The sequence below is a fragment of the Lynx canadensis genome, chromosome A3 (assembly GCF_007474595.2).
Source record: "Lynx canadensis isolate LIC74 chromosome A3, mLynCan4.pri.v2, whole genome shotgun sequence".
Lineage (NCBI taxonomy): Eukaryota > Metazoa > Chordata > Mammalia > Carnivora > Felidae > Lynx > Lynx canadensis.
In genome coordinates, this window is record NC_044305.1 from 49,843,099 (window position 1) to 49,865,118 (window position 22,020).

The window sequence follows — 22,020 nt, forward strand, 5'->3', positions numbered from 1 at the left end:
TTTGGCCGTTTTCTGAATATAAAGACTTGAAGCAAATGTTGCATATTACTAAGAAAAAGTTAATTTATTAGATTATCGCGTGTATAACACTAAGCATATTCCTGGGAAATTATCACAGTGGGCCTTATTCTGGGTAAGCGGGCTTGTTCTAGTTAAGGGCCTGTTAAATTGTTGGATTTAGCTACTTTCTTTGAATTTATTAAAAAGGTGGTAAGCACTCACTTTCATCTTGTACATCACCCTTTAAATCCTAGTTCTTTAACAAGCAAAGAGTATACGGATCAAAAATTTCTAAGTATTTAACATATAAACCTAATAGTTTAATAGAGAAAGACTGAAATTGTGAATCTCAATATATTGTTTTCTTAGAAATCATCAAGTTCACATTAGATGAATTTTCGCTTCATATGCATTCACATTAGCTAGATTTATTTTTATCCTGTCTTAATTGTTTGTAGTCACATTAGTGTAGGACAAAAAATGACCTAATAAAAACCACTCTTTCTTTCCTTCCCATTTTGTTTTCAGCCAATTAGTATCTAAAGCCCTTAAGTCATTGATGTCTTGTTTATGCCCTGGAGCAAAGTAATGCTGAGGTTATGTGGTTCCCTTAGGGTGAATTATTTAATAGTACTCTTGGATCTTTTATTTCCTAAAAAATAAAAAAAATTTTTTTAATGTTTAATTATTTTTGAGAGAGAGAGAGAGAGAGACAGAGCATGAGCAGGGGAGGGGCAGAGAGAGTGAGACACAGAATCCAAAGCAGGCTCCAGACTCTGAGCTGTCAGCACAGAGCCCGATGTGCGGCTCAAACTCATGATTTGTGAGATCATGACCTGAGCCGAAGTTGGACTTTCAACCGACTGAGCCACCCAGGCGCCCCAAAGTTTTAACATTTTAAAGACACATTTTCAGGGGACCCTAAAATCTTTGGTTGGTAAGGCAAAAATTTCCTTCCCAAGTATCCTCTTCGAAGTAGGATAATAATGAATAGAAAGCAGATGCTAAAGAAATGCTCTCATAAAAATCTGTCCTTCTGTAGGACCCAGCAGGAAGCTCTGATTCACAAGAGCAAAGCTATCCTCATAAAGCAAGACAGGAGAAAACTGCATCTCCAGCACCGTCCTGTGTTTGAATTTCTTTCTCAAGCTCTGTGGCTGATCTCCCCACCTAGTGTGCTGAGACGGTGATTTTTCACTGGAGTGCCCAGGTGGGCCTGGGGCAGTTGGAAACCAGCTGAATCCCTCTTCCTGCTCCCCACTAAACAATTGTCACTCTCTGTGTGGACCATGCAGAAGCCTTTCCCTTGAGATGCTTTTGACTTGTCTCTCAGTATTGCCCTACCCTCAGGCATAAAAATGGAAAACAGTTGTATATGTTTTTTTACCTACTATGTATTTATCTAGTATAATTGATATTAAAGGGATTTTTAAAATGTCTGACCACATCTAAAACCAGTTTTCTACAGTTTTCTGTAGAACCTGGTGTAGATCATTTATTAATAGGGGAAACATTTTTTTGCCATACTTTTTTTTTTTTTTTTTTGGACAGAGAGTGCACTCGGGAAAGGAGGAGAGGGAGAATGAGAGAGAATATTAAACAGGCTCCACACTCAGCACAGAGCCCAACTCTGGGCTAGATCTCACCACCCTGGGATCATGACCTGAGTCGGAATCAAGTCAGACACTCAACTGACTGAGCCATTCAGGCGCCCCAGCATACATTTCTTTATACTTGTGTATATGGCAAGCATTTTCTGTTTGTTCAGAAATCAGAACCTCCTCCCCCTTTTAAGTAGGCATTAGAATAACTTAAACAACTCAATTTTCCCCCCCCTTTTTTTTACATTTTATGTTCTCAAGGCATTTTAAAACCTCATTTAACAGTTTAGACAGCAGTGTGTCTTTAGCCCATGAGTCTTCCTGGCTGGTCAGGAGGGATTTGTTTAGTCACAGGCCTCATAATGAATGGGCCTGTGAACTGGTGAGGTGCACAGGACCACTGAGCTACATTGCGCATCCTGGAATAATTTTGACAGTTTCTCCTGCTGCAGTTACTTTTTTATTTCTTTATTTTGAGAGAGAGGGCACACATACATGCTTGTGAGCAGTGGAGGGGCAGAGAGAGAGGATCCCAAGCAGGCTCATGCTGTCAGTTCAGAGTGGGGCTTGATCCCGTAAACTGTGAGATCATGACCTGAGCTGAAATCCAGAGTCAGACACCCAGGTGCCCTTGCAGTTACTTTCTAAGAGTATTTGCTCATACTTTTCTGACGTAGCATTTGTAGTTTTTACCCAAGTATGTCTGTCTTTTCTTTGAGGTTTCTTTGGTCACCTGCCAAAGCTTTGGAGCTTGGAAAGTTTTCCTGCCTTGCTTCTTGCACCTCCTCAGCCCAGACTTCAGTAAACATTTCGTTTTAAGTCTCTGTGCTTTGAGGGAGTCAGACAGGAAGGCTCCTTTCTGCCTCAGAAGGAGAGTGGTTTCTTAGGAGGACACAGAGGGCAAGCATTAGCTGGATACCAGTGTCACAAGCAGTGTGTGAACAGCACCCATGTTGTAGGTTACAGATACTTTTAATCCTTGTACAATATAGGAGGAAAGTTGCCACTATTGTTACTAGAAGAATAAATGTTCTGACTCAATACTAGAGAAAGCTTAATGGGGAAGATGCTCCTTTCCCTGGTCTTATTAACGAACTGCTGTCACATTTGTAATCCACTGCCACAGAATCTCACCCCTGGATTTTCTGTGCATAAATCCCAAAATGCAGACACTAAGCAAAATTCATACTGGAATGCAGAATTCTTCAGTTAAATTGAACTTAAGCAAACTATGAATTTGTTTATAAAAATCAGAATTCAGTGTGGTTCTAAGTGGCATCAATTTTCAGTTGATTAAAGTAGCAAATATACTTGTTTAGCTTTTAACTACTTAGCTGTTTGAAAAATATGTAATCAAATTTCTGCTTTTTAATGATGCAGAATGTAATTTTAAATTCTTTTCCAATCGTTTCTTTTCTCTCCTCTCCCCCCCCCCCCCCGCCCCCACACCCCGATTCCTCTCAGCACTTCTTACCTAGGTGGAAGTGTGAGCAGCTGGTCAGACAGGGCATTCTGGAGCATGTGCTGTCCTGACGTTGGGCTGAGGTGCTGCCAGGCTTTTCCCCATGGTGTGAGGAAGAGCCAAGCCACGGAAAGTTCTACATGTCCTTCTCCACCTTCCCCTGTTTGGTTTTAAAAGTTACAGACATTCTTGAAGATAAACAGGAATATCTGGCTGAGGAGTATCCTTTTGTACCGGATTCTTCTTCCTCTTTGTAATAAGCTGTATCTATAATCCTAACATTCCTGTAGTTATTAAAGTGTGTTTTTTAACAATTTTTTAATGAAAGTAATGAAAATGAAATGTAATGCAAAAGTAATGAAAGTATTTGAATTTCTTAGTTTTTCCCCCAATAGTAATGATTATTTTCATTAATGAACATCTCTGATGTTGCCCACGGTATAGTATACTAAGTCATAAAACATAAAGTACAAATCCAAGGAAGGTAGTAATACCTCTCCTAAGTTACAAAACTTTGGCAAATTAATACAGTATTCTCTTTAATACAATAAAATCCTTTTTTGTTGTTGTTGGAGTCATGTATTACTCTAGTGATAATTTTTACTCCAAAAATGTCATTTAAGTACCAAAAGAAAACACTCTGGTTTTTAATGGTGGTCTATAGCAGAGCAAGTTATTTTATACAAATTAATATGTCTTTTAAAACTATGCAACTTCTCCTTTTATTTTTTTTATTTTTTATTTATTTTTTTATGTTTTTTATTTATTTTTGAGACAGAGAATGAGCAGGGGAGGGGCAGAGAGAGAGGGAGTCACAGAATCCACAGCAGGCTCCAGGCTCTGAGCTGTCAGCACAGAGCCCGACACGGGGCTCAAACTCACAGACTGTGAGATCATGACCTGAGCTGAAGTCGGACACTTAACCGACTGAGCCACCCAGGCGCCCCAACTTCTCCTTTTAAAGAGCATTCCTTCAGGAGCACCTGACTAGCTCAGTTGGAAGAGCATGCAACTCTTGATTTCAGGTGTCATGAGTTTGAGCCCCATGTTGGGTGAAGAGATTATTTAAATAAAAATAAAACTTAAAAAAAATAAGTGTCTGACTTCGGCTCAGGTCATGATCTCATGACCTTATGGTCTCATGTTCGTGAGTTTGAGCCCCACATTGAGCTCTCTGCTGTCAGTGTAGAGCCTGCTTTGGATACTGTCTCCCAATCTCTCTCCCCATTCTCTGCTCACGTTCTCTCTCTCTCTCAAAAATAAATGAACATTATGAATGAATGAATGGATGAGTGAATGAATGAAATGAAAATAATCAAGAGCATTTCCTCATGCAAGCACATGACGTGTATTTACCACAGTCGGGTAATTATATGTATTTAGGTGGCTCTGCTTTGTTCTGGGGTTGGTCTAAAGCCAGAGTTCCAGTGCATGAAAAGCTTGCAAATTCTAAAGGAGATTTAATAATGCCAATATGATTTTTAAGTCCTTTTCAAAATGTGTTAAATTTTTACATGAATACTGGAATCCTCAAAATTAGATGGTCATTTCAAACAATACTACTTTCAGATGATCCCTTGGTTTAGAAACCCTGCACCTCTTTGTTTTGATCAAAATTCATATAGCTTTTCTTCAACTTATTAAAAAAAACTCTGCCTAAAATATAGTTTTATTTTTTAAATAACGAATATATTCCAGCTTGCAGAGACCTGGGGGAGCAGGTGTCACATACCAACTTTCCTTGTCATTTCCCTACAAATGCTGCCACCATTGGTGTCCCTATTCTCCCTCTCGCCAAACCTGCCAATTCTTCAATCTCAGCATTGAATTTATGTATTCCCATTCCATTGCTTCTTGGCCCTTATTAGCATTTGAAGATCCCACACTTGTCATCAGTCGTTCAAGGTAACTGCTGAGACTGATTCCTTTCATGGTGACTGTGGCTTCTTCAGTCAAAACAGTTTTATCTGGGTCCTGAGGATGTGGTTTGTATAGAAGTCTCACCTACTGAAGCCATATTTGTAAATAAAACATTAATAGATTAAAATCCCTTTGTTTTCTCTGTAGGATCCACCACAGAATGTTCTTGCGCATGTTCTTGCGCATGTTATTTTTATTCCAATATATGAAGTTTATTGTCAAATTGGTTTCCATACAACACCCAGTGCTCATCCCAACAGGTGCCCTCCTCAATATCCATCACCCACCCTCCCCTCCCTCCCACCCCCCATCAACCCTCAGTTTGTTCTCAGTTTTTAAGAGTCTCTTATGCTTTGGCTCTCTTCCACTCTAACCTCCTCTAACCTCTTTTTTTTTTTTTTTCCTTCCCCTCCCCCATGGGTTTCTGTTAAGTTTCTCAGGATCCACATAAGAGTGAAACCATATGGTATCTGTCTTTCTCTGTATGGTTTATTTCACTTAGCATAACACTCTCCAGTTCCATCCATGTTGCTACAAAGGGCCATATTTCATTCTTTCTCATTGCCACATAGTACTCCATTGTGTATATAAACCACAATGTCTTTATCCATTCATCAGTTGATGGACATATAGGCTCTTTCCATAATTTGGCTATTGTTGAGAGTGCTGCTATAAACATTGCGGTAGAAGAGCCCCTATGCATCAGTACTCCTGTATCCCTGGGTAAATTCCTAGCAGTGCTATTGCTGGGTCATAGGGTAGGTCTATTTTTAATTTTCTGAGGAACCTCCACACTGTTTTCCAGAGTGGCTGCACCAATTTGCATTCCCACCAACAGTGCAAGAGGGTTCCCATTTCTCCACCTCCTCTCCAGCATTTATAGTCTCCTGATTTTTTCATTTTGGCCACTCTGACTGGCGTGAGGTGATATCTGAGTGTGGTTTTGATTTGTATTTCCCTGATGAGGAGCCACGTTGAGCATCTATTCATGTGCCTGTTGGCCATCTGGATGTCTTCTTTAGAGAAGTGTCTATTCATGTTTTCTGCCCATTTCTTCACTGGGTTATTTGTTTTTCGGGTGTGGAGTTTGGTGAGCTCTTTATAGATTTTGGATACTAGCCCTTTGTCCTATATGTCATTTGCAAATATCTTTTCCCATTCTGTGGGTTGCCTTTTAGTTTTGTTGATTGTTTCCTTTGCTGTGCAGAAGCTTTTTATCTTCATAGGTCGCAGTAGTTCATCTTTGCTTTTAATTCCCTTGCCTTTGGGTATGGGTCAAGTAAGAAATTGCTACGGCTGAGGTCACAGAGGTCTTTTCCTGCTTTCTCCTCTAGGATTTTGATGGTTTCCTGTCTCACATTCAGGTCCTTTATCCATTTTGAGTTTATTTTTGTGAATGGTGTGAGAAAGTGGTCTAGTTTCAATCTTCTGCATGTTGCTGTCCAGTTCTCCCAGCACCATTTGTTAAAGAGACTATCTTTTTTCCATTGGATATTCTTTCCTGCTTTGTCAAAGATGAGTTGGCCATACTTGTGTGGGTCTAGTTCTGGGGTTTCTATTCTATTCCTTTGGTCTGTGTGTCTGTTTTTGTGCCAATACCATGCTGTCTTGATGATTACAGCTTTGTAGTAGAGGCTAAAGTCTGGGATTGTGATGCCTCCTGCTTTGGTCTTCTTCTTCAAAATTACTTTGGCTATTCGGGGCCTTTTGTGGTTCCATATGAATTTAGGATTGCTTGTTCTAGTTTCGAGAAGAATGCTGGTGCAATTTTGATTGGGACTGCATTGAATGTGTAGATAGCTTTGGGTAGTATTGACATTTTGACAATATTCTTCCAGTCCTTGAGCACGGAATGTTTTTCCATTTCTTTATATCTTCTTCAATTTCCTTCATAAGCTTTCTATAGTTTTCAGCATACGGATCTTTTACATCTTTGGTTAGATTTATTCCTAGGTATTTTATGCTTCTTGGTGCAATTGTGAATGGGATCAGTTTCTTTATTAGTCTTTCTGTTGCTTCATTATTAGTGTATAAGAATGCAACAGATTTCTGTACATTGATTTTGTATCCTGCAACTTTGCTAAATTCATGTATCAGTTCTAGCAGACTTTTGGTGGAATCTATCGGGTTTTCCATGTATAATATCATGTCATCTGCAAAAAGTGAAAGCTTAACTTCATCTTTGCCAATTTTGATGCCTTTGATTTCCTTTTGTTGTCTGATTGCTGATGCTAGAACTTCCAACACTATGTTAAACAACAGCGGTGAGAGTGGACATCCCTGTCGTGTTCCTGATCTCAGGGGAAAAGCTCTCAGTTTTCCCCACTGAGGATGATGTTAGTTGTGGGCTTCTCATAAATGGCTTTTATGATCTTTAAGTATGTTCCTTCTATCCCGACTTTCTCAAGGGTTTTTATTAAGAAAGGGTGCTGAATTTTGTCAAAGGCCTTTTCTGCATCAATTGACAGGATCACATGGCTCTTATCTTTTCTTTTATTAATGTGATGTATCACGTTGATTGATTTGCGAATGTTGAACCAGCCCTGCAGCCCAGGAATGAATCCCATTTGATCATGGTGAATAATTCTTTTTATATGCTGTTGAATTCGATTTGCTAGTATCTGATTGAGAATTTTGCATCCATGTTCATCAGGGATATTGGCCTGTAGTTCTCTTTTTTACTGGGTCTCTGTCTGGTTTAGGAAGTAAGTAATACTTGCTTCATAGAACGAGTCTGGAAGTTTTCCTTCCCTTTCTATTTTTTGGAATAGCTTGAGAAGGATAGGTATTATTTCTGCTTTAAACATCTGGTAGACCTCCCCTGGGAAGCCATCTGGTCCTGGACTCTTATTTGTTGGGAGATTTTTGATGACTGATTCAATTTCTTCGCTGGTTATGGGTCTGTTCAAGGTTTCTATTTCCTCCTGATTGAGTTTTGGAAGCGTGTGGGTGTTCAGGAATTTGTCCATTTCTTCCAGGTTGTCCAGTCTGTTGGCATATAATTTTTCATAGTATTCCCTGATAATTGTTTGTATCTCTGAGGGATTGGTTGTAATAATTCCATTTTCATTCATGATTTTATCTATTTGAGTCATCTCCCTTTTCTTTTTGAGAATCCTGGCAAGAGGTTTCTCAATTTTATTTTTTCAAAAAACCAACTCTTGGTTTCATTGATCTGCTCTACAGTTTTTTAGATTCTATATTGCTTATTTCTGCTCTGATCTTTATTATTTCTCTTCTTCTGCTGGGTTTAGGCTGTCTTTGCTGTTCTGCTTCTATTTCCTTGAGGTGTGCTGTTAGATTTTGTATTGGGGATTTTTCTTGTTTCTTGAGATAGGCCTGGATTGCAATGTATTTTCCTCTCAGGACTGCCTTCGCTGCATCCCAAAGCGTTTAGATTGTTGTATTTTCCTTTTCATTTGTTTCCATATATTTTTTAATTTCTTCTCTAATTGCCTGGTTGACCCATTCATTCGTTAGTAGGGTGTTCTTTAACCTCCATGCTTTTGGAGGTTTTCCAGACTTTTCCTGTGGTTGATTTCAAGCTTCATAGCATTGTGGTCTGAAAGTATGCATGGTGTGATCTCAATTCTTGTATACTTATGAAGGGTGGTTTTGTGACCCAGTATGTGATCTATCTTGGAGAATGTTCCATGTGCACTCGAGAAGAAAGTATATTCTGTTGCTTTGGGATGCAGAGTTCTAAATACATCTGTCAAGTCCATCTGATCCAATGTATCATTCAGGGCCCTTGTTTCTTTATTGACTGTGTGTCTAGATGATCTATCCATTTCTGTAAGTGGAGTGTTAAAGTCCCCTGCAATTACCACATTCTTATCAATAAGGTTGCTTATGTTTGTAATTGTTTTATATATTTGGGGGCTCCTGTATTCGGCGCATAGACATTTATAATTGTTAGCTCTTCCTGATGGATAGACCCTGTGATTATTATATAATGCCCTTCTTCATCTCTTGTTACAGGCTTTAATTTAAAGTCTAGTTTGTCTGATGTAAGTATGGCTACTCCAGGTTTCTTTTGACTTCCAGTGGCATGATAAGTAGTTCTCCATCCCCTCACTCTCAATCTGAAGGTGTCCTCAGGTCTAAAATGAGTCTCTTGTAGACAGCAAATAGATGGGTCTTGTTTTTTTTATCCATTCTGATACCCTATGTCTTTTGGTTGGCGCATTTAGTCCATTTACATTCGGTGTTATTATAGAAAGATATGGGTTTAGAGTCATTGTGATGTCCATAGGTTTCATGCTTGTAGCGATGTCTCTGGTACTTTGTCTCACAGGATCCCCCTTAGGATCTCTTGTAGGGCTGGTTTAGTGGTGATGAATTCCTTCAGTGTTTGTTTGGGAAGACCTTTATCTCTCCTTCTATTCTAAATGACAGACTTGCTGGAGAAAGGATTCTTAGCTGCATATTTTTTCTGTTCATCATATTGAAGATCTCCTGCCTTTCCTTTCTGGCCTGCCAAGTTTCAGAAGAGAGATCAGTCACGAGTCTTATAGGTCTCCCTTTATATGTTAGAGCACGTTTATCTCTAGCTGCTTTCAGAATTCTCTCTTTATCCTTGTATTTTGCCAGTTCCACTATGATATGTCGTGCAGAAGATTGATTCAAGTTACGTCTGAAGGGAGTTCTCTGTGCCTCTTGGATTTCAATGCCTTTTTCCTTCCCCCGTTCAGGGAAGTTCTTAGCTATTATGTCTTCAAGTACACCTTCAGCACCTTTCCCTCTCTCTTCCTCCTCTGGAATACCAATTATGCGTATATTATTTCTCTTTAGTGCATCACTTAGTTCTCTAATTTTCCCCTCATACTCCTGGATTCTTTTTTATCTCTTTTTCTCAGCTTCTTCTTTTTCCATAATTGTATCTTCTAGTTCACCTATTCTCTCCCCTGCCTCTTCAGTCCGAGCCGTAGTTGTCTCCATTTTATTTTGCAGCTCATTGATAGCATTTTTTAGCTCCTCCTGGCTGTTCCTTAGTCCCTTGATCTCTGTAGCAAGAGATTCTCTGCTGTCCTTTATACTGTTTTCAAGCCCAGCGATTAATTTTATGACTATTATCCTAATTCACTTTCTGTTATATTGTTTAAATCATTTTTGATCAGTTCATTAGCTGTTGTTATTTCCTGGACGTTTTTCTGAGGGGAATTCTTTCGTTTCGTCATTTTGGATAGTCCCTGGAGTGGTGCGGGGCTGCGGGGCACTTCCCCTGTGCTGTCTTGAATAACGTGCATTGGTGGGTGGGACCGCAGTCAGACCTGATGTCTGCCCCCAGCCCACCACTGGGGCCACAGTCAGACTGGTGTGTGCCTTCTCTTCCCCTCTCCTAGGGGTGGGATTCACTGTGCGGTGGCGTGGCCCATCTGGGCTACTTGCACACTGCCAGGCTTGTGGTGCTGGGGATCTGGCATATTAGCTGGGGTGGATCGGCAAGGTGCACAGGGGCGGGAGGGGTAGGTTCAGCTCGCTTTTCCTTCGGAGATCCGCTTCGGGAGGGGCCCTGCAGCACCGGGAGGGAGTCAGACCTGCCGGAGGGATGGATCTGTAGAAGCACAGCGTTTGGTGTTTGTGCGGTGCAAGCAAGTTCCCTGGCAGGAACTGGTTCCCTTCGGGATTTTGGCCGGGGGATGGTCGAGGGAGATGGAGCTGGCGAGCGCCTTTTTTTCCCACCAAGCTGAGCTCTGTCATCCGGGGCTCAACTCTCCTTCCCGTTGTCCTCCAGCCCTCCCGTTCTCCGAGCAGAGCTGTTAGCTTATAACCTTCCAGATGTCAAGTCCCACTTGCTGTCAGAACACACTCCGGCCCCTCCGCTTTTGCAAGCCAGACTCGGGGGCTCTGCTTGGCAGGCGGGCCGCCCCTCCCCCTCCCCGGCTCCCTCCCACCAGTCCGTGGAGCGCGCACCGCCTCGCTGCTCCTCCTACCCTCTTTCCTGGGCCTCTCGTCTGCACTTGGCTCCGGAGACTCCGTTCTGCTAGTCTTCTGGCGGTTTTCTGGGTTATTTAGGCAGATGTAGGTGGAATCGAAGTGATCAGGACGCGCGGTGAGCCCAGAATCCTCCTACACCGCCATCTTCCCAGGATCTCCTCTGCACATGTTTTAGTTCTTGCTGCACCAATAAGAGATTTCACAATGGAAGGCAGTCCCCTCTGTACTGAGAAGTCTACGGCTGTGCAGCTTTCCAGGGGGATCTGTCTGTCCAGTACATCAGTTGCAACCATGCTTGGGTTCATAGGTTTTGAGTTATTTCTGCACTGCAGCTGTTTTAACAGTTTCCCATGGGTAGTCAAAGACCTGCTCTGAAGTCTACATCTTTATGGTGCTGGTACCTGCATGAAGTCCAGGGGGCCCCTGGAGGACAAGGAGGCCGAAAAGTCACACTTGCCCCTGCCCTGCCCCCAGCCACCCCACCGCCATTTTAATTTCTATTTTTTTTAATGTTTATTTTTGAGAGAGAGAGAGGGTGTGAGCAGGGGAGGGGCAGAGAGAGGGAGACACAGAATCTGAAGCAGGCTCCAGGCTCTGAGCTGACAACAGAGCTTGATGTGGGGCTCAAACTCATGGACCGCGAGATCATGACCTGAGCTGCAGTCAGACACTTAACCGAGCCACCCTGGTGCTCCTGAATTTCTTTTAAATAATCTCTTGCTGTATAGGGAGAAGGTAGGTCTCTGCATCTTATGTTGTTTGTGGTGATGTGCATTGTGTAGGCCCCAAGCTGGATTTCTGGGATGTTTCCAAATCAACCTGGGCAGGTGGAGCTGATGGTCTATCAAAATTCTCAGTATAGGGGCGCCTGGGTGGCGCAGTCGGTTAAGCGTCCGACTTCAGCCAGGTCACGATCTCGCGGTCCGTGAGTTCAAGCCCCGCGTCAGGCTCTGGGCTGATGGCTCGGAGCCTGGAGCCTGTTTCCGATTCTGTGTCTCCCTCTCTCTCTGCCCCTCCCCCATTCATGCTCTGTCTCTCTCTGTCCCAAAAATAAAGAAAAATGTTGAAAAAAAAATCAAAATTCTCAGTATATGTAATATTTAATGACAATAATATGTATCATCTGGCTATTTGGGAAGACAGAAAGGAAGGACACAGTGGATTTTGCCCATTTCCAATAGCAATGCCTGGTCTGGCTCTTGTCTGCTTGTGAATTTGTGAGGTGGCTACCAGTATCACCACTTGGAAGAGGGAAATAGAAACTGGAGCTAGAAGAGGAACTTTGTGCAAGTTCCCCCATACCCAGATTCACACTGACTAAAAAGTCACATGAAGCGGAGGGCACCGTTTTTTGATGAAATGTGAACAGTAGTGGCTGGAGAGGCACAGAGTGCTCCTATCTGGTAGTCTGTGGCCTTTCTCCACCCAGCCCCTGCACGAGCAGCCCAGTAATCTGAAAGAGGCATTCAAATTTGAAAGTCCAGATAACCCCAGCACCTGGCATATGCTGTATGTGCAGTTTCATTTTTACATGGGAAATGTTTCTGTCCAAAATTATATTCAAGAAACCAAGTTATAGAAAGACTTTACTTGGGATGTGAATTTGTATATTTTCATAGTAGACCTACTTAGGTCCATAGGCTGTCCTTTGCAGATTATTTTCATTATCAAAAGAATTTCAACCCATAATTTTTGTAGCCGGATCAGATTTTCACCTAAATCTCTATGGATAAACAATAAGGAAAAATTCCCTAGTGAGTGGGGTGGATGATGTTGCCATTTTAACTGTGGGTCTGTAGCCACTCCCTTGTATTCTACTCCCAGAGCACATGGAAGCATGCAGCCAGGTGAGCCCTGCAGTCCACACGGGTCTGCTGTGAGGATGCATGGCTGTGGAGCACATTGCTGTGTTGCCAGCCCAGCAGTATTCCCGAACTTAAACTATATGATGTATTTTTGTATTTAATTTCCCAAATAAAATAACAAGTATATTATTTACTTGAAATGAATGTATACTAGTTGGAAATTTGGAATTTGGGGGCTTTATTGATTTATATTGACTACCTTTCTATTTAGAATTGTGGTTAGATTTTTAAACATTTTTTTTTAAATAATTAAATCTTTTTTTTAAATTTACATCCAAATTAGTTAGCATATAGTGCACCAATGATTTCAGTATATTCCTTAGTACCCTTACCCATTTAGCCCATTTCCCCCTCCCACACCCCCTCCAGTAACCCTCTGTTTGTTCTCCATATTCATGAGACTCTTCTGTTTTGTCCCCCTCCCTGTTTTTATATTAGTTTTGTTTCCCTTCCCTTATGTTCATCTGTTTTCTCTTAAAGTCCTCATATGAGTGAAGTCATATGATATTTGTCTTTCTCTGACTAATTTCACTTAGCATAATACCCTCCAGTTCCATCCACATAGTTGCAAATGGTAAGATTTCATTCTTTTTGATTGCCGAGTAATACTCCGTTGTATATATATATATATATATGTATATATATATGCCACATCTTCTTTATCCATTCATCCATCTATGGACATTTGGGCTCTTTCCATACTTTGGCTATTGTTCATAGTGCTGCTATAAACATGGGGGTGCATGTGTTGCTTGGAAACAGCACACCTATATCCCTTGGATAAATACCTAGTAGTGCAATTGCTGGGTCATAGGGTAGTTCTATTTTTAGTTTTTTGAGGAACCTCTGTACTGTTTTCCAGAGTGGCTGCACCAGCTTGCATTCCCATAAACATGTATTTTCTTATGCAGGTAATATACATGCAGCTAGGGAAAATAATTTTAAACAATGTAGGAAATGAAAGTCTGTTCCCCCTTCCCTAGCAGACACTGCCACCAATGTGCTCACTGCTAACTCATCTCACACAAAGTCCAATCCCATTTCTTTCTAAATGGTTTCCTAGTTATTGTCAATTTAGTCCTAATGTGAGTGGAGTCTTTTTTCTATTATATTTCCTAACTGGCTGCAGCTGAAACATGTAAAAAGCTGCAAATTATGATGACTTGGCCACATCCTAGTATTTATATAAACTCATTTTTTCATATTGATATTGTCCAGAACTTCCAGAAAAATGACCACTGCTAGCAACAAGTGGCAGCTTATCTTTTTCCTGACTTGGTTGGATGCCAGTCTTCTTTCTCAACTTTTCTATTCCATACTTGAGGAAAAATACCAAAACCTGTGGCCTCTCAGTGCAACTTGAAGTCTCAAAATAAATTCAATGTTGTAATTAAAAATAAAACAATGGTTGGGGCGCCTGGGTGGCTCAGTCGGTTGAGTGCCGATTTCAGCTCAGGTCATGATCTCATGGTTTGTGAGTTCGAGCCCCACATTGGGCTCTGTGCTGACAGCTTGGGAGCTTGGAGCCTGCTTTGGATCCTGTGTCTCTCTTTCTCTCTCTCTCTTTGCTCCTCCCCCACTCATGCTCTCTCTCTTAAAAATAAAAAAACATTAAAAAAATTGTTTTAAATAAAAAAACAGTGGGGAAGATGGCAGAGCAGCATGGAAATTCTCTGCGTCTTTCATCCCTGAAATGCAGCTAGATCAGCACCAAACCATTTTGCACACCTAGAGAAATTGATCTGAGGACTAATGCAACAATCTGCATAACTTGAGCCACAGAACTCGGCAAGTACACGGCACAGAGAGATGAACTGGGGGAGAGAGAAGCCACAGAGGGTGGGGAGCTGTTTTTGCCGAGGGCAGAGACAGGGAAGAGTACAGGAAAAGCACTCCCCGCAAAAGCAGCTGGCGACTAGGAGAAAGAGTGGGAACACCTGCAAGGAACTGAAGAAAAGGAAAAGGAGAAAGGAGAGGGTTTATACAGAGCTCTGCAGCTCGATACCTGGATACCTGGTGGTGCTCTGATGGGAAGGGCAAATCTCCAGGAGCAGTGAGGTCCGAAGGGTCCTAGGGCCACACGGAGGGGAAGTAGTTCCCCTGCAGAGAGGACATTTGGTAGAGGCTGTGTGGCCTCCCCACAAGCAAAGGGCCCAGCGGACCCCAGATTACAGCCATGTTTGCTGGTGTTGAAACTAAGATGCCGTAGCAGGATTCTCCCACAGAGTCGTGACACTGAGGCTTTTTGATTTCCAGGAAGCAACTTTATTCGTGCCAGCACCGCTCAGTTGGTTTTGTACCCAAAGAACTGAGCACTGAACCTCACATGGCATGGTTTTTTATACATTTTCTATTTATTTGTCTCACATATACGGTAACACAGATAAACATGCAGTCTGATTAGTCTCCGTTTACAAAGTCAAGAGGGATGTCACGGAGGCACATAGCCAGGTTACCTTGAAGTTTTCTCTCCTTTTTCTCCCCTCTCCTTAGGGAGGGGACCCTACCACAACGCTAGGGTGCCATGAAGCCTGGTGCCAGATGTGTGTTGTGATTTACCATAGTCCGTAAACTGCTGCTACACAATTACACAAAAATTCTCTGGGGCTGGCTAGCACCTGGCCGCAGTCTCAGGGCCTCTGCAGAGGCGCGGTTGCATGAGCATGCTCAGAGAACAGGCCAGCATCTGGCCATTGCTCAAGGCCCTCCCCCAGGGGGCCAGAGTGGGTTCAAGCTGCAGGGTGCTGAGAAGTAAGGGGTTTGGAAACACAGCCCCACGTGAGATGAAATTCGGGAGGTGTTAGGATGTCCTTGGAACCACAGTAGAGGGGACGGCCATCTTGCCAGTGCAAACCAATGAAAAGCCCCTAGTAGCGTGCCAGAATGAATTGAAGGTCAACCAATCACCGAGACACAGCACGACCTGACACGAAAAAGGCCCACCTGGACCTAAACCCGGAACTGCTGCAGCTTAAAAACCCCACCCCACCACACCTGGGTGCAACTTCCCTGACCTCTCTCTCTCTCTCCCTGAGTCACGGAACCTCACCCAAGACCTTAGTTCCCAAATAAAGCCTTTGCTAAAATTTTTTAGCCTCTGACTCCTATCTTTACCCTGCCTTACACCTGACCCTAACAGGAGGGAAGTGACATTTGGCAGGCTGATGGCTTGGTCACCGACAGCGTAGAAGGAGGGAGTAGAAAGAAGCTGAAGACAAAGAAGGGGTGCTTAATTGCCAATTGGCGAGAGCACAGAGTTCTGATGCTAGAGACTGGGAGGCTGGATGATGCCATTTTCACCTCTCCCGCACATGGCATACATGCATACGCAGGCCACACTGATCCACCACAGTAAGCTAAGCAGCACCACCTACAGGAGAACAGTGCCATTACACAAAATCCCATCAAACTGCATCAATCAAGCCCTAGAGAATGACCACACGTCTCTCTTCTTGCTTAGTGTACAGACTTATAAAGTGCTTCACAGTTTACTTCTAGGGGAAAGTCTTTCATTCTGTTCGATGGTTCATCTATTCATTTTTTTTCTTTTCTTATTCTTGGACACAGAAAGAGGAAAAAATTATTTTTATTTTCTGTTTTTATAAAAAAAGATTTTTAATTTTTTCTACTATATTTTTTTATTATTTTTTGTAAAATTTTTTAGTCTATTTTACTTTCTTCATTCCATCTTATTCCATTTTATTGTAGACATTTAAAAAATATTTTAAAACTTTTTCTTTTTTAACTTTTCCTTTTCTTATTCTTTCTTGTCTAGCCTATCAAGCCTCTTTCAAAAACCAGACAAAAACACACCTAGGATCTAGCTTCCTTTATTTGATTTTTTGTGTTTTTAATTTTTTAAATTTAATTATTTATTTTATTAATTCTTTTCCTTCCTGCAAAATGGCAAAAAAAAAAAAAAAAAAAAGGAATTCACTCCAAAAGAAAGATCAGGAGGAAATGACAGCCAGGAACTTAACACAGATATAAACAAGATGTCTGAACCAGAATTTAAAATAACAAGAATATTAGATGTGGCTGAAAAAACCATAGAATCCCTTTCTGCAGAGACAAAAGAAGTAAAATCTAGTCAGGATGAAATTAAAAATGCAACAACTGAGACACAATCATTAATGGATGCCACAGAGGCAAGGATGGATGAACCAGAGCACCAAATCAGCCATATAAAAGACAAACTTATGGACAATAAATAATGAAGCAGAAAAAAAAAGAGGGAAACTAAGGCAAAAGAGCATGATATAAGAATTAGAGAACTCAGTGACTCATTAAAAAGGAATAACATCCAAATCATAGGAGTCCCAGAAGATGAAGAGAGAGGAAAAGGGGTAGAAGGTTTGTGTGAGCAAATCATAGCAGAAAAATTTCCTAACCTGGGGAAAGATGCAGAAATAAAAATCCAGGAAACACAGAGAAGACCCAGTAGATTCCGCAAAAACTGACCATCACCAAGGCATATCATAGTCAAATTCACAAAACACACAGACAAGGAAAGAATCATGAAAGCAGCAAGGGAAAAAAAGTCCTTAACCTATAAGGGAAGACAGGTTCACAGCAGACCTATTCACAGAAACTTGCTAGAAAGTGGCAGGATATATTCAATGTGCTGAATCAGAAAAATACGCAGTCAAGAATTCTTTATTCAGCAAGACTGTCATTCAAAACAAAAGGAGTGATAAGGAGTTTCCCAGATAAAAACTAAAGGAGTTCATAACCACTAAACCAGCCCTGCAAGAAATTTGGGGAGAAAAGATAAAACAAAACAAAAAGATCAAAAGCAACAAAGACTAGAAAGGACCAGAGAACACCATCAGAAACTCTAGCTCTATAGGCAACAGAATGGCAATAGGTTCATATCTTCCAGTACTCATTCTGTCAATGGACTAAACACTCCAATCAAAAGATATAGGGTAACAGAATGGATAAGAAAACAAGATCCATCTATATGCTGTTTACAAGAGACCCACTTTAGACCTAAAGACAACTTTCAGATTGTAAAGAAAGGGGATGGAGAACCATCTATCATGCTTTCTTTCCAAAAGAAAGCCAGAGTAGCCATACTTATATCAGACAATCTAGATTTTAAAAGACTCTAACAAGAGATGAAGAAGGGCACTATGTCATAATTAAGCAGTCTATCCACCAAGAAGATCTAACAATTGTAAACATTTATGCCTTCAACGTGGAAGCACCCAAATATATAAATCAATTAATCACAAAGAAACTCATTGATAATAATACCATAATGGTAGGGAACTTCAATACCCCACCTACAGCACTGGACAGATCACCTAAGCAAAAAATCAACAAGGAAACGATGGCTTTGAATGACACACTGGACCAGATGGACTTAACAGATATATTCAGAACATTTCATCCTAAAGCAGCAGAATATACATTTTTCTCCAGTGCACATGGAACGTTCTCCAGAATAGACCATATACTGGGACACAAATCAGCCCTAAGTAAGTATAAAAAGATCGAGATCACACAGTGCATATTTTCAGACTACAACGCTATGAAACTCGAAATCAACCACAAGAAAAAATGTGGAAAGACAACAAATACTTGGAGACTAACGAACATCCTACTCAAGAATGAATGGTTAACCAAGAAGTTAAAGAGGAAGTTAAAAAGTATATGGAAGCCAATGAAAATAACACCACAGCCCAAAACCTCTGGAATTCAGCAAAGGTGGTCATAAGAGGGAAGTATATAGCAATCTAGGCCTTCCTAAATAAGGAAGAAAGGTCTCATATACACAACCTAACCTTACACCTTACAGACATTGACAGAACAGCAAATAAAACCTAAAGTGAGCAGAAGACGGGAAATAATAAAGATTAGAGCAGAAATCAATGCTATCAAAAACAAAAATAAAAACAACCCAAAAAACAGTAGAACAGATCAATGAAGCCAGGAGCTGGTGCTTTGAAAGAATTAACAAAACTGATAAACCACTAGCCAGATTGATCAAAAAGAAAAAGAAAAAAACCCAAATAAATAAAATCAAGAATGAAAGAGGAGAGATCACAACCAACACAGCAGAAATAAAACAATAATAAGAGAATATTATGAGCAACTATATGCCAACAAATTGGGCAATCTGGAAGAAATGGACAAATTCCTAGAAATATATAAACTACCAAAAATGAAACAGGAAGAAATAGAAAATTTGAACAGGCCCATAACCAGTAAAAAAATGGAATTAGTAATCAAAAATTTCCCAATAAAAAAGAGTCCAGGGCCAGATGGCTTTCCAGGGGAATTCTACCAAACATTTAAAGAAGAGTTAACACCTATTTTTTTTAAGCTGTTCATAAAAATAGAAATGGAAGGAAAACTTCCAAACTCATTCTACGAGGCCAGCATTACCTTGATTCTAAAACCAGACAAAGACCCCACTAAAAAGGAGTTCTACAGGACAATTTCCCTGATGAACATGGATGCAAAATATTCTCAATAAGATACTAGCCAACCAGATCCAACAATAGATTAAAAGAAATATTCATCACAATCAAGTGGGATTTATACCTGGGATGCAAGGCTGGTTCAATATCTGCAAATCAATCAATGTAATACATCATAATAAAAGGACAAAAACCACGTGATCCTCTTAATAGATGCAGAGAAAGCATTAGACAAAATATAGCATCCTTTCTAGATAAAAACCCTCAAGAAAGTAGGGATAGAAGGATAATACCTCAAATTCATAAAAGCCATATACTGCTTATATCATCTTCAACAGGGAAAAACTGAGAGCTTTCCCCCTAAGGTCAGGAAGACGACAGAAATGTCCACTCTCACCACTGTTTTTCAACATAGAATTGGAAGTCTTAGCTTCAGGAATCAGAGAACACAAAGGAATAAGAGGCATCGAAATTGGAAAGGAGAAGTCAAACTTTCACTCTTTGCAGACGACATGATACTCTATATGAAAAATCCAAAAGATTCTACCAAAAAACTGCTAGAACTGATCCATGAATTCAGCAAAGTCGCAGGATATAAAATCAATGCACAGAAACCGGTTGCATTACTATACATAATAATGAAGCAACAGAAAGAGAATTCAAGGAATTGATCCCATTTACAACTGCACCAAAAACCATAAAATACCTAGGAATAAATCTAACCAAAGAGGTGAAAAACTATACACTGAAAACTATAGAAAGCTTACGGAATTGAAGAAGACACACACCAAAAAAGGGGAAAATAGTCCATGTTCCTGGATTGGAAGAACAAATATTGTTAAAATGTTGATACTACCCAAAGCAACCTACCTATTTAATTCAATCCCTATCAAAATAACACCAGCATTTCTCATAGAGCTAGAACAAACAATCCTAAACTTTGTATATTAGAAAAGACCCCAAATAGCCAAAGCAATCCTGAAAAAGAAAACCAAAGCTGGAGGCATCACTATCCCAGACTTCAAGATGTATTACAAAGCTGTAATCATTAAGACAGTATGGTATTGGCACAAAAACAGACACTCAGATCAATGGAACAGAATAGAGAACCCAGAAATTGACCCACAAACATATGGCAAACTAATCTTTGACAAAGGAGGAAAGAATATCCAATGGAATAAAGACCGTCTCTTCAGACAGAAAATAGTCTTGCAAAAACTGGACAGCGAAATGTAGAAGAATGAACATGGACCACTTTCTTACATCATACACAAAAATAACCTCAAAATGGATGAAAGACCTAAATGTAAACAGGAAGCCATCAAAATCCTCGAGGAGAAAGCAGACAAAAAACCTCTTTGACCTTGGCTGCAGCAACTTCTTACTCAACAAGTCTCCAGAGGCAAGGGAACAAAAGCAAAAATGAATTTTTGGGACTTCATCAAAATAAAAGTTTCTGCACAGCAAAGGAAACAATCAGCAAAACTAAAAGACAACCGATGGAATGGGAGAAGATATTTGCAACATATAAGATAAAGGGTTAGTATCCAGAATCTATAAAGACTTACCAAACTCAACACCCCAAAAACAAATAATCCAGTGAAGAAATGGGCAGAAGACATGAATAGACACTTCTCCAAAGAAGACATCCAGATGGTCAACAGACACATGAAAAAATGCTCAACATCATCATCAGGGAAATTCAAATCAAAACCACAATGAGATACCACCTCAAACCAGTCAGAATGGTTAAAATTAACAACTCAGGCAACAACAGATGTTGGCGAGGATGTGGAGAGAGAAGATCTCTTTAAACTCCTGTTGGGAATGCAAACTGGTGCAGCTACTCTGGAAAACAGCATGGAGGTTCCTCAAAAATTAAAAACAGAACCAGCCTACAACCCATAATTGCACTGTGTGCTGTTTAAGGGACACATGCACTCCAATGTTTATTGCGGTGCTATTGACAATAGTCAAAGTATAGAAAGAACCCAAATGCCCATCGATGGATAAATGGATAAAGATGTGGTGTGTGTGTGTGCATGTATATATATATATATATATATATATATATATATATATACATATATATATATGTATGTATATATATGGAGTATATATATATGTATGTATATATATGGAGTATATATATATATATATACACACACACACACACACACACACACACACACAATGGAGTATTACTCGGCAATGAAAAAGAAAGAAATCTTGCCCTTTGCAACAATGTGGATGGAACTAGAGGGTATTATGCTAAGTGAAATTAGTCAGAGAAAGACAAATATCAAATGACCTTACTCATATGTGGAATTTAAGATACAAAACAGATGAACATAAGGGAAGGGAAGCAAAAATAATATAAAAACAGGGAGGGGGACAAAACATAAGAGATTCTTAAATACAGAGAACAGAGGATTGCTGGAGGGGTTGTGGGTGGGGGGATGGCTAAATGCACAATGGGCATTGAGGAAGACACTTGTGGGATGAGCACTGGATGTTATACTTAGGGGATGAATCACTGGATTCTTCTCCTGAAATTATTGCACTATATGCTAACTAACTTGGATGTAAATTAAAAAGTAAAAATAAATTTAAAAAATAAAACAATGGTAATTAATATATGATTTTTCTAAGTATGGTTTTGGAACTTGAGTAATGATCATATGGTTTCTTACTTGTGTTATGAATTACATAAATAGAATTTTGTTCTGGCACTAGGTGGCTCAGTTGGTAGAGTATGTGATTATTGACCTTGGAGGCATGAGTTCAAGCCCCACATTGGGCAC

At 40.4% G+C, this 22,020-nt stretch overlaps 1 protein-coding gene and 1 pseudogene across 2 annotated transcripts in view; one reads left to right on the forward strand and one right to left on the reverse strand.

Moving 5' to 3' along the window:
• GINS1 (GINS complex subunit 1) overlaps nucleotides 1–3,645 on the forward strand; it is a 28,290-nt gene extending 24,645 nt beyond the window's left edge. For both annotated transcript variants that reach the window (XM_030310245.1, XM_030310244.1), the window contains exon 7: nucleotides 3,066–3,645. In XM_030310245.1, coding sequence (XP_030166105.1) covers nucleotides 3,066–3,134 — 69 coding nt within the window. In that variant the 3' untranslated portion in view covers nucleotides 3,135–3,645. The remainder of the gene's footprint in view (nucleotides 1–3,065) is intronic.
• Nucleotides 3,646–4,807: 1,162 nt separating this feature from the next.
• On the reverse strand, nucleotides 4,808–13,124 carry LOC115511210 (annotated as a pseudogene).
• Between the last annotated feature and the right edge of the window lie 8,896 nt (nucleotides 13,125–22,020).